The sequence below is a fragment of the Penicillium hordei genome (assembly GCF_028827395.1).
Source record: "Penicillium hordei strain IBT 12815 chromosome Unknown utg000004l_segment0_segment0, whole genome shotgun sequence".
Taxonomy (NCBI): Eukaryota; Fungi; Ascomycota; class Eurotiomycetes; order Eurotiales; family Aspergillaceae; genus Penicillium; species Penicillium hordei.
In genome coordinates this window covers 3,895,250-3,908,117 of record NW_026623145.1, presented here as the reverse complement: position 1 = coordinate 3,908,117, position 12,868 = coordinate 3,895,250, and the positions used below count along the sequence as shown (strand labels likewise).

Below are 12,868 nucleotides of genomic sequence, written 5' to 3'. Positions count from 1 at the left end.
CTCTCATAACGGAGTCCCGGTTAAAATACAATACCCCGTTTATCTCCACACATGCCATTCCCAGCTCCAATTCAAACATAACTGAACTTCATACATACTCTGTCGAGGTCGTTCATGGGTAGCAGGTATGTGCTTTAATTGAGATGCAGCCCTGACTAGGGATCTGTTTGGCCTGAAACCTTCACTATCGCCACTGACATAGATAGCTGTCAAAGTCCCAGTCTCTTAGACTTGCATTTATCGATACAGCTGTTCTAGTACTGGCATTTTGGCGATGTCTCCCAGTTCTGCCTACACAATGGCACATACACTCCTCCTATCGATTTGCAGGTCCTCCATGCCAGTCCACCATTATATTGGGCGATATCCTTGATCTTACGCCTGTAATCCAATTTCGGAACATAAATCTCACATCCCATGATTCGAAGTTTGTACTTGTGGTAGGTAACTCGGCAAACCACCCCCAAAACTAAAACCGCCACGCACCAGCCTACTCTACTTCCTACCACCCAACCACCAGTTTGACCTCCGCTCCAACAATAGAACAAAAAGGAAACCAGGAAAGCAAAAAGATTGACCGACGCAGGGATCGAACCTGCAATCTCTTGATTCGTAGTCAAGCGCCTTGCCATTGGGCCAGCCGGCCTGTGAAAGATTCGGTCCATTTTTGATATATGGGGCGGAAGGCTTTTTAGGGCAAGGACCCTAAAATGTTCGCATCGGGATTTTCATGCTATGTTCAGACGCCATTATCTCCACCAATTATGGGTGTATTAGATCGGTTCGAACAGTTTGGGAGAATTTGGAGCTAATTAAAAACGACAAACAAAAAAAAGGCTGAAAAATTATGTACTAACATAGGCCAAAAAGTGCAAAAAGAAATCTCTCCCTCGGGGAATCGAACCCCGGTCTCCCGCGCTTATCGGTATTAATGACAAGCGGAAATCATCACCACTAGACCAAGGAAGATGTGATGGTCGAGTTACTTCTCGGCCACTTGGCTGGTTGATGGAAAATCTGGTAATTTATAGCTTTATAACTGAGAATAAAATTGACTTGCATCGTTTTTATTCCGATACTTCATTCTCAGATCTAGATGATCCAGTGTTTTGAAGATCCAAATAATGTCAGAAGGCTGATGGAAGCCGCTTAGAAATAGGTGATATTCGAACCATGTTGATGAATGGCATTATTTGGATATCTCACTAGAGTCGTCGATGTCATGGTCTGAAGAAGAGGTGATACTCTTCTGGTACGCTCCGTCTCGCCAAAATCTAGGTTGATCTTTTGAGGAGTCTCGGTGACGAGCATAACATTTTTAACGGGAGCACGGTTCGTCGAGAATGGTAGATAAGTGTCATGACGAATGAGATGGTGCCAAGTTACAACAATCAATCAAGGTATGCGAAGTAAGTGCGCTGTTTATCGATAATTTTATTGGTGGGGAAAGAAGGATAGGTCTAGTAAACTAGCTGTTCATATACCTGCATATGTACCTATGTATGGGTCTTCCTGCATTAAACGAGCCCAATTCGGTGGTTACTAGATTCGCCCATTTGCTGTACGTTCTTGGATTTCGTCTAGTCGTCTGCGTTGTGACGGACGCCCACCCAGACAATATCTTCCCATAAGCAACTATCCTTAGTGACTCCTTAACTGGCCCCGGACCTTTCTCCACAATTATTCGTTAATAATGTTTCGGATACGGGCGAGAGGGCCACCCTCGTGATTTGTAGCATGTGCCTACTTTTGACGCCATCTCAAGCGTCCTATGTAGTAGCCGTTTTGACGCCCGGTCTACCATCGTTAGTATTGTGGTGTAGTCTACTCCGTTCAGGGTCATTATATATGATGATGTAAGGGGCGCCATATTTCGAGTTGTAATGGGTTGTATTATCGGTAGATGTTGGTGATATATATACATGGACTTCAGTTCCAACTGTATAGACATACATCCCTTGGGTGGGTATAAGGCCAATGATCACCAGATAAACGCCATCTAGGCTATGCACTCAAGCGGTACACTCCATTGGGTATATATTTTGGTGATTTACATACCAAGCACATCAGCATGATGCCTGCATAGTCCCGGCCCACCTAAGCTGCGAATAGATGAATAAGTGGTTTGCTATAGTATCTCAACTTATAGCGCGGTTCTTTTAATTTTATCCACAAATACCATATGATATTAGTGGTTTAGCCTGGGATAGTCATAGAAGGAAATTAAGTTACCCAGCTACTACCTAGCTTGGAATAATTTGTTGAGCCTCGGCACCCACTACCAACAAGAGCACAAGATCGACACATGCAAGGGCCATGAGTCTTGAACCCAATAAGGAATAAGCAAAACAAGCGCCATGCAGATAAATCCGAGAATAATTTGTACTACTGCGGTGCTTCAGGGCTAGAACAACTAACACAGCATAGATCTGCAGCATCGCTTACATCATCATAGTGTTCCTTGATCCGGCTTGCGGTTTATTGCAATCAACTTCAACCATCCTAAGCTTCCCCACACATTTCGTTTCTCGAACATCTACTTATACCTGAATCCACCCCTCTATTTTATTGGTCGGGGAAACATTCAAATAGCGCGGGTTGCAACTGTACCATCAAGCTCTCACGACAGAATTGCGTTTACAATCAGGCTTTCGGCACGACCCCCAATCGCATGGGTGGCTGGGAAAAGACGCCAATCAGTCTTGATTTTGCTAGTGTGTCGCCAGAATGACGGGTCCAGACCGGGCTTCGCTCAACCGCCGCTCCTCCACGCAGCATTACCAGACCTTCGATACTCCACCGCCCAAGTCGCGTGGGCGACCTAACTCGGGCCAGTCCGAATCCTCTGCGGACGGCTCGCACGATCCCCACCATGACACCGCTGATCTCCCCGGAACGTCATCGCCGCTGCCGAAGAGGCAAATGGCAGTGTTAGCGATAATTGCACTGGCGGAGCAAACAGCGTTGAACTCGATCAGTCCATACCTCCCGGACATGGCATCGAAATTCCCTGAAGTGGAACCGACCCAGGTGGGCGTATACGTGGGCAGCATTGCATCGGCTTTTGCACTGGCTCAATTCAGCACAAACTATTTCTGGGGCTGGCTATCGGATCGTGTTGGTCGCAAGCCGGTGATCCTGCTTGGCACATTTCTGACTGCGCTGTGTTTTGTTGCATTCGGATTCTGCAAGACTCTTGTACAAGCTATAGTTGTGCAGGCATTGATGGGTGTGGTAAATGGCAACCAGGGGTTGGTATCCACCTGTCTCGGAGAAATCACCGATCGAAGCAATCAGTCTCAGGCTTTTACCTACCTCCCGGTATTATACGGAATTGGAGGTATAACGGGACCACTCGTAGGAGGACTCCTCATTTTTGAGACGAACCCTTTTACTGGTAACAAAAACCCGTATCCTTATCTTGCACCAAACATACTGTCCGCTGTTGTCCTTATGGTGGATTTCGTTTTCACAGCTATCTTCCTGGAAGAGAGCCTCGAAGACGCAGACAGTCTTCCAAAGATCGGCAAAAAAGTGCGCAGCCTGTTCACATGGCTGTGGCAGTTTACCGGCAATGCTCGCCATCCGACCTACGTGGAGGTTCCGCAAGCAGTGCCATATCCCCACAGCCGCCGCGATCTAGAGACCGAGGATCACGACAGTGACCTAGACTCTGCGTCCGAGGTGTCAAGCATTCCTGGCCCCCACGAGGAACTCTCTTGGGATGAGATATTCACGCGAGATACGCTCTTACTTCTTTTGACATACCTGATCTTTGCTTTCTGCAATGTTTCTTTCAACTCACTCTTTCCAATTTTCGCGCAAGCTAAGCCCCCGGCCGGACGGTCACTCACCCCATCCGAGATCGGCCTCGCCCAAGGGTTTGCTGGAATCGTGACGATCATTTTCCAAATCTGTATCTTCAACCGCCTGCGAGACAAAATGGGCAATCGATGGTCTTACCGCGCGGGCCTATTTGGATTTGTCGTCTCGTTTATCTTACTACCCTTCATTGGGTACAAGAGCAGGACCAGCAAGAATCTGACTGGCAAGTCCGCCATCATGGCCACTGAACTCTGCGTTGTGTTGCTGATCAAGACCATCGCCTCCGTGGGTGGTTTGACCAGCGCTCTGCTTCTGGTAAGAAATTCCAACATTCTCTTTTTGTGAACACCGAAACTAATCATCTCTCTTAGGTCACAAACTCGGCACCTAATCATGCCGTTCTCGGGGCTTTGAATGGTCTTGCACAGACTCTCTCTGCCGCTGGACGTGCAGTGGGCCCATTCCTCTCCGGAGGACTGTTCTCCCTTACAGCCAAGATCCAGCCTAAAGGAGAAGCCTTGGCATTCGGAGTCTTTGGTGCAGTCTCCTTTATTGGCTTCATCATGAGCTTCGGCATCCGCGGTCGTTCGCTTGAAGCAGAGGGATGGGGTGAGGACAGTGATGATGGAGATAAGTCGGATGACGACGAGCCGAGTGGTGCTTGATTAAAATACACGGATTTATAGAATGTGCCGACATGACGACGTGATGAATTTATGCTTTCGTTCCAGCCTTTTTTTTTTTTTTTTTTTTTCGCATTTGTATATATACATTAGCCCCGTTGCTTTAAGATATTTTATTGCTGTTGCATTCTTTGCTAAGACAAAACCGGGTGTTCGATCCAGCCTTGAGCCCGATAGATCTTTTTGTGGAGATGTTGCCATGGACCTGAAAAAGAATAGAGTCAAACCCCATGTCCAATCCTCATTTCCCATTCACCTTCAAATGCACTCCCCACCTCTACTATTATAGTACTAAGCCTAGACCGAGTTGGATTTGGAACAGATATTTTTCTTTGGATATAAAAGATTTCAATTTTATTTAGTTAATGTGCTCTTATACATATTAACAAGATAATATCAGTATTAAATCAGACAACAAGAAGCACAATTTGAGACTGGATACGGAGACATAAAGCAGAACAACCCAGAGCGTGGAGTGTTGAAGCGAAAAGCGATTTAGGAGAATGATTTAAAATCCAGAGAAAATTCAATTCAAAGATAAATAGCAAGGGTATATAGCACATAGTGATCGTAGCAGTAAATCATGTATGAATCGCGTGATGGAAATGGAATGCGGGCCAAAAATAATAAAAAGACAAAGTAATAAAATCACTATCAAGCCCAGTGCCAGCCCAATTCCTGTGACTTTTGACGCTTAATAACATCCGACAGTAGGGTATCACCTTGACCAAAGGGATTGCGCTCATTCTTCTTCCGCTGACGCTGAAGCAACTGCACAGCAGCGGTAGCATCAATCCCTTCACCAGTATCTGTAATCTTAAGAGCCCACTTAGCATCTTGCGTACTAAAGCCAAGCTCATTAACCATCATATCAATGGCGCGGTCAACAGGATCCAGAACCTGCGGCCTCAGAGGCAGTGACACCATAGCTGTCGGTGGAGTATGCGACGATGCAAAGACACTGGCAGGGTCGAACGGATGAGTTGGGGTCTGTGGAGCCGTCCCAGCAGTCGAAGTCGAGGACCTGTCAAGAACGAGCGCAGGCACAGATGGAATGGGCCGGTGATCCTGAAGCGAAGCGTTGAGATTATGAACAATAGTGCTGAACTCCGACATAGGCCGTTCGGCAGAGAAGGAAAACCGGCCTTCGGGATCTGGATCGAGACCGCGCTCACGGCGATGACGAAGCTCGTAGGCGAATCCAGCTTGGCGCTCACGGATCTCGCGATCACTTTCGGCAGGGTTTGTTTTTTGCGGGCTGATTTCGGTTGGGCTGTCAAGGGCCCGTTCTTGGAGATCATAGGCGCGCGAGACTGCTTCTTTTAGGAATGATGATCGACTTGCTTCGGTTTCGGCTGCTTCCCATTTGGTGAGACCGATTGACTTGGCCTTAGTGAATGTGGCGGCGGTGGTATCGGCTGGGCAGATTGAGCTGAGTGTTAGGACTGCGCCTAGACCGAGCGTGAGAATGTATGAAGTCCATTCCTCTGTATTTCTGAGTTAGCCGTGATCAAATAGACCAGATTGTTTGTTTCACTTACCGAGAACAGTCTCTTCGCGAGCCAGATCACCATCTGGGACGTTCATGTTATCGAAAACGCCGACCTTGCGAGCTTCAATGCGCTTTCCATGCAACGGCTGTAATAGAACACCCATGCACGTCCAGATCTCCGTTAGGTCGTACATTTGCTTCTGCGATAAGCCGGAAAGATTCCCACGACCGAATCCATCGGGGGGCTCAAATAGAACGTTATTCATACCGAAAGGCTGTGTTATCATCGAAGCCGAGGTGAAATGATTCTTCGCCTGAACACCACCCTTTAACCAGTCCATTTGGCCAGCGATATCATTCTCCCGTCCCTTACCACTGCCAAAAATCCGGCAGAAGGTCCAGAGCCGCCAGAACGCATCGTCGACTTCCTCAGCGCGGGTGATGTCCACGCCCGCCAGACCGCGAATAGTATCACGACGGAGGAACGGAGCGCACCTCGCAAGAACCAATGCCTTCAGCTTGGCAAGGGTGTATATATCCTGCGCGTACCTTTGTAGATACAGCGTGGGCGTGTATTCTGGAACCTGGGAGTCAGGATCTACAAGTAGCTGCCACTCCATTTCCCATGGCGGACTCATCTCGCGCATTTCCCATGCGGGCGGGGACATTTTGAACAGGGCATTTTTCAGCATGGACAACTCGCGACCTTTGAACGCAATGTATATCTTTTTGTTGACGAGGGCGAAGTTGAAAAGGTCATCTAGAGAGTCGATGTTCTGCATGATTGATAAAATCAAATCAACTGGCATATCTTCGGGGAGAGGGATATTGACTGGGACATTGCGCTCAGCCTCAGAATGGAATGCAGATAAAGGTGACGGGGGAGTAGCGGGAAGTTCATAGATGTGTTCGGTGAGTTGGACGCTGCTCGCCTGGGCAGTCGAGACCAGAGCCCAGCTCTGACGGATTTTGGAGGCTATGGGCTTCTCCTCTAGTTTCACGCCCTCCATGGCGACCGGGCCAGGGCTACCCGGTAACAATGCTTGTTCCGCAACGTGATTGAAGGGATTCCGGAGACCATTAGTTTGTAGACGAGGTAATTGAAGCAACAGGCTGTTGTGCGTGGGGGCCAGATCGAGGGGATCGGAAGAATGCCCTTCTAATGTCATGTGAAGGGGATCTTCCGACCGGGAGCTGACGCTAACTGCATCGCGTGGCGCTGGGCTTTGCTTGCGAAAGGCCAGGAATGATTTCTTGGATTTTGCCTTTTTGATGGTCTCTTTGGAAGTTGGAGTGGTTTTGGCGTCGGCCTTTTCATCCATCTCCTTCTCCCTATCCCTGCCCGATCGCTTGTCTTTCGCTTCTCTCTTACTGAGTTTTTGACTTTTTTCTTTGGTTGGACTTGACCCTATTGATTTAATTGTGTTGACCCCACTGTTCTTCAGTGTGAACTTCCCTTGCGGGGTTTGTGAGTGAGGCTTGGTGGAAGGGGGGAGGGGCGCGGGCCGGGTAGCAATCAAGTCCCCATTATGGCGGCTGATCTGCAACGGCCCATCAAGGATCAATGGCGTTTTGTGAGACAAATTTTGATGACCCAGGCCCGCCAGGGCATCCTCAAGTTCCTCGGTGGCCTGCGACAATGTTGGGACATGGCGAGCTCGATGACCAGCGACTACCAGATCTGACCCTTGTCGACCCTGACGCTGCGGCTGATGCTGACTGTGTCCGCATGTATGGAACGGATCTTTGGAATCTCGGTGGGTATTCAACTGGTGTAACATGGAATGCTTCCAGTCGTCGTGGCTCATTGTGGCGGGATGTTGCAACGAGATCAGTGAGTCTCTCTTTGAGAAATGCGTTGACCACTTGGATCTGAGGTGTGGTGAAACTGCCGAAAGGGGGGAGTCGTCGTGGTGACTCGGTGCTGAACTGGGACCGTAGAATGGCTCTAGTGGCAAGGGCTTGTTCTTGAGATCGTTCATCGATGCCTTTTTGGCGATGGGCATTGGGCGGGCGAGTTTTGACACGTGTGGGTGGCAGGGCGCAACTATTGACGAAGGCCGCGAGGAACAGATGGAATCGGCATCGTCGAAGACACCGGCGGCGACGGGAGAATAGATTGAGTATGCATCTGCCGTTTTGTAGGGGTGTCGTCCATCATCTCCCCAGAACGTGCTGCCGACGCTGGTCACCGAAGTGCGATGACTGTAGCATGATGAAGCACAATCCAAAGTCCCATCAGACCCAGAAGACGAGAAGGTGATCTGCGGTTTATCGACAGCCCCATGTGCATCGGTTGCGACATCTGAAGAGCTTCGATATAAAGACTGCACGCGTTCTTCTAGTTCTCGTTCGAAAAAAGAGGGCCCCGTCGAGCGGTCCATTTTGGAATCAGCACTGACCGGGGAGACAACGGCGAAGTGCGAGGATAGCTCTGGGAAGAAGCGGGCCAAGCGGGAAGCTGAACGCAATGGATGGGGATAGTCCGACAATGGAGAAATTTCAGAATCAGCTTCAGAATCCTGGGGTGATTCCAAGTCAATCATAGTGTCTAAAGATTTCCGCGGGGAGGCAGACCGAGTGTCCCCGGCGTTCCCGCTAGCGATGTCTTCTTCTTTGAGACCCAGATGGTGTGGTTGACCTTGAGTCTTTTTAGTGTCGGCTGCCATGTGTTTAGCAGGGGCCCCTGGGGCCGATCCAGACGGGCCATGGGTGGTGTCTGCAACCTGTGCTGGCATTGTCTGCACTTCTTTATTGACTATGGGACTCGATTGACCTGAAACAGTGCCTCGGAGAGCTGCGACTTTGGTTTCCAGACTGAAGTGTTTCCTTCGAAGCTTCAGCGAGGGAGGTCGAAAAACTAGTTTCTTTTGTTTCAAAGCTTTGGTCTTCTGGTTTGAAGGATCACAAGGCCCGGAAGGCGATGATGATAGCCAGTAACTCATATTTTAACTCTTGTTCCAAATTTCTATTCGTGGGGCATTGTTGACCGGTTTAGGCTGTCCTTGCTCTTTGTTAACAGGTCAGGATGTTGCTCAAAGCCCCCCAATCGTATGTTGGTTGCGCTAGAACATACTGCAAATTGCAATCTCGTGAAAGCAGACTCGTGGAGGCGAAGTATATGGGTTTCTTTGTTGAAAATAGTTCGTACCGGCTGTGGCTGTATAGGACAAAGACCAACGAACCCACCAACTGTTTCTTTTGTCTTCTCTTGCAAGCATAGGAGTCCGAAAAAATGAAGCAGAAGAGAAGCTCGGAATGAGAACTATTGTAGGTAGATCTAATACCGCACAACATAGGCACAGACCTGTTGATATCGCCCTTTTAGGCCCCCAAAAACCAGCAGGTGGTCCTCCAAGGTTTTGTACGCAGTATGGCGTTTCTCAAAATGGTCTAGACAAATGATTCGACCATAATTGATTATTTTGTCGATTACTGGTTTAGTGTGCTGCAGCTAAACGGCGATCATCTGGGGCCAAAGGATCACCCCCAAATTGCCGATTGAGTAAGTTGTTAGATACGGAGTAAAGTACGGAGTAAATGTGTTCATGTTCAACGAAGATTCTCTAATCCTTAAATGGCTGGTTTTATAGTTATAGTTGCTTCAAACTTCGTGTTCTTTCGTACTCGGAAAGGCGCAGTGAATGTTATTCTTATACGAATAGCCCAATTTGGCCAATGATCTGCGATAATAATCCCACATAAAAATATATGCAAGGCGATCACTACATTTTCCGCCCCATTGCCTGGTGCATTCCAGCCCCCAACTATGACTGTGCCTAGGTGAATAAGACAGACTTGTACTGGTACATTTGTATACTTTCCAAGGCTCGACCTGTTGATAGTCTTAGTAAGTCCGTAGAAAACCTGCTGATAGTCGTAGTATTTCGTATTGCTTTTTACAGATGATTTCATCAGCTAGTATTATTTGCCAACATAATCAGAAGGGGAGTCTCATCTAGTGCGTGCCTCTCTTGCCTGGCTAAAAAGCTTTCGTGTATACTGCATACCTAGTATATCTTTTTTGAAGTTTTCTGTGGCATTATGTGGATACATCCCGTATTTTAATACCTGAATAACTGTGGGAACCAAATTGCTATGAGTGAGCTTGGCTAGAGTCCACTGTGGGTATCTGCTTGACTCTGCACCCTGCAACTCGACCATTGGCCCAATCTGGAAGGAGGATATACATACATCAAAAGAGCAACTACTCGACTAGTCGGTTCAGGTGAAATCCACGTGCTACTCCTATCATATTTCTTCCCACCGTCTATGGTATCACGGCTAATATTGCAAAGGAAACGGCAAAGGCTGGGGCGCAAATGTCCGGCGCTGTCGGGTTCTCGTGGATTTTCCTTCGCCATGGTAGCCATGTGTGGATTGGACTGGACTTAATGCTCGATTCGATAACGATTTGACTCTATGTCTGACTTTCATTGGAAAGGTCTATATCTTTTGGTGACTGAAAAACTCGTTGATCACAAAAGCTGTCAGAGAAGACACGGAAGGTAAGCGTAAGTAAATTGTTGATAGGAACAATAAACAAAACAAAGGAAACGAAGAAAGAGGGAAAGTATGATATTGAGGCATATAGCAGATTGTGAGTAAGTGAAAAGAGCAGCCTTGGAGAGAAAAGGAGAAGAAGACTTTCTGCCTGAAGATTATGGCTGCCTCAGTCCCCGAGATCATTTACTAACCTCTATTCATCTTATATTGCTTCATCTTGGTTTACTCGATCTGGAATTACATATCCTTATACCATTTGCTTATAACAGTAAGATTGGTGGTTATCAAATCTCGCGCAGGGGAATTTGAGCACTATGTAACGTTGTGCAGGGTTACGGAGTACCTTTCGACCAACGGGTGGCGAGAGCTAGATGATCCACAAGCAAGGGTTATATATTAAATCATGTAAATTGCATATAATTCACAGCTATTGACCCAATGATACTCACCATATTATCCGCAGTGGATTATCAGGAGTATTGTTGCAGACGAAACCGGCCTTGATCGATCGTTTTAGATGTCTTGGCTGACTTCTCTTTTGAGTAAATCCCCTAGGTTCTTGAGGACTCAATGATAGAACATTAATCAAACTAATGGGAAACTCGGCACTGTTTAACTTCCCCTGAGGGAAGCTCGGCTTTGTATCGTATAAAACCGCGAAACCCACGAGAATGTAACTAGTTGAAAGATACAACTGCCAACCCTACTCCATATCAATTATCTCTACCTGCCCCTATCATGCTTGGCAAACTCCCCTCAGTCGCAGCATTGCTGGCGCTTAGCCTGACTGCTCAGGCGAGCCTAATCTTCAAAAACTCCGGCACAACCTCAGGCTGGAACAAAATAAATCAAGAACACAAGGGCACTGTGAAGCAAGTGACAGATGAGGTGTACGAGGGCAAAACAGCGCTCAAAATGACTCAAATCTACGACAAAAGCTACTCCGGCCGGTACCACTCGGAAGTGGTGAAGAACGATATTTACAAGCGCGGCGACACGGGCGCATACGGGTTCTCCTTCCGACTGCAAGACGACTGGCAATTCTCCCCCGTGCAATCCTACAGCATCGCGCAATTCATCGGTGATTTCACAGACAGCGGCTGCGACGACTGGATGCCGACGACCATGGTCGCGCTCAAGGGCAACAAACTCTACACGCGTGTCAAGCAGGGTTCAGTCTGCAAGCAGAATGTTAAGGGTTTCAATAACCTAGCCACTGTCACTGCGGGTGAATGGCACAGAGTTGAGATTGAGGCGAAGTGGGAGTCGGATGAGACGGGGTATTTCAGAGTTTGGTATGATGGGGAGAAGGTTTTGGATGAGAAGGATCTCATTACTACCATTGACGGTGATGCGGCTTTCCAGTTCCGGGCTGGTCTTTATGCGAATGGTTGGCATGATGATAAGGAGATGAAAGGAACTCAGGGAACTAGGAGTGTTTGGTATGATGAGATTGCTGCTGGGACTAAACTTGCTGATATTGAGGCTGAGGCCAAGATTGATGCCGGAGACTGTTGATTTGGGTTTGGAATATTCTGTATTTAGCCAGGGGTAATATTGACGGACCAATGGATATGTTTAGCTTGGGTTGAAGTAGACTTATAGTTTAATTCTCCCGAATATGAATGTGCCTGTCTTTGATCTATACTAGAGTTGCGCTTCGGTTTAGAGTCTATGGCGCAGAAAAAGTGCGCAAGGCAAATTGTCACTATTCAAGTCCCTAAACTGTCTAGGGTCAGACGGACTTACTCGGACTTTTAACTGAAACAATCGGGCTACTTATATTGTGCTAGTGGGCGTTCATCAGTGGGCATTGGCCTGAAGCTAAGCATCACTACAATCAACCACAGCTTGAGGCCAGTAATGGACCAAAAGCTTTGCCAATGACAACAAATCTACCAGCATATCTCAGAGCAGTTTTGATCTGCAACAACAAGTCCGTTGTAAATGTACAAATACATCGTATTATAATGTTGAAGACCCGTGGCGCGTGGGATCCAAACTAGCTGACATCACCCTGCATGAGTATCGTCCTCTGTTCGATAGTTTATGTGTGTGTGTGCTACTCGCGGTTACAGTACATCGTATTATGTTATAATATTATATGGCTTTTTGAGATGTTTTCTGTGAGTTTCTACTTTTAGATATTTGACTCTCACTATCGAAGGATCGGCGGTCTTGCCGAATGTGTTAGCGCCGAAAGAAGCTCCTCTGCATGATTTATTGGATCCCAGTAACGAGCCCATATTTTCTCTTTCGTACGTGATATTCCCTCAGAGTTGGGGAAACTAATCCAAAAATGTTAATGTTTTGCGAGTGGAGTGTTGCTAAATATATCCGAAGCCAAGTATTTCAGGAACAA

The 12,868-nt window shown here is 47.5% G+C and overlaps 4 protein-coding genes across 4 annotated transcripts; 3 read left to right on the top strand and 1 right to left on the bottom strand.

Moving 5' to 3' along the window:
* Nucleotides 1-114: 114 nt before the first annotated feature.
* Nucleotides 115-1,113, top strand: N7537_008636 (uncharacterized protein; the record flags this gene model as incomplete). The annotated part of the gene is made up of 4 exons (XM_056899690.1): nucleotides 115-125; nucleotides 230-444; nucleotides 490-659; nucleotides 862-1,113. The coding sequence occupies 4 exons, from the start codon at nucleotides 115-117 to the stop codon at nucleotides 1,111-1,113; spliced, it is 648 nt and encodes a 215-aa protein (XP_056751766.1).
* A 1,614-nt stretch (nucleotides 1,114-2,727) lies between these two features.
* On the top strand, nucleotides 2,728-4,490 carry N7537_008635 (MFS transporter; the record flags this gene model as incomplete). The annotated part of the gene is made up of 2 exons (XM_056899689.1): nucleotides 2,728-4,140; nucleotides 4,197-4,490. The coding sequence occupies 2 exons, from the start codon at nucleotides 2,728-2,730 to the stop codon at nucleotides 4,488-4,490; spliced, it is 1,707 nt and encodes a 568-aa protein (XP_056751765.1).
* Nucleotides 4,491-5,162: 672 nt separating this feature from the next.
* On the bottom strand, nucleotides 5,163-8,945 carry N7537_008634 (uncharacterized protein; the record flags this gene model as incomplete). Its single annotated transcript, XM_056899688.1, has 2 exons — nucleotides 5,163-5,995; nucleotides 6,050-8,945. 2 exons carry the CDS (start codon nucleotides 8,943-8,945, stop codon nucleotides 5,163-5,165), a joined length of 3,729 nt encoding a protein of 1,242 aa, XP_056751764.1.
* Nucleotides 8,946-11,244: 2,299 nt separating this feature from the next.
* Nucleotides 11,245-12,024, top strand: N7537_008633 (polysaccharide lyase; the record flags this gene model as incomplete). The annotated part of the gene is made up of 1 exon (XM_056899687.1): nucleotides 11,245-12,024. The coding sequence occupies one exon, from the start codon at nucleotides 11,245-11,247 to the stop codon at nucleotides 12,022-12,024; it is 780 nt and encodes a 259-aa protein (XP_056751763.1).
* Nucleotides 12,025-12,868: the final 844 nt, after the last annotated feature.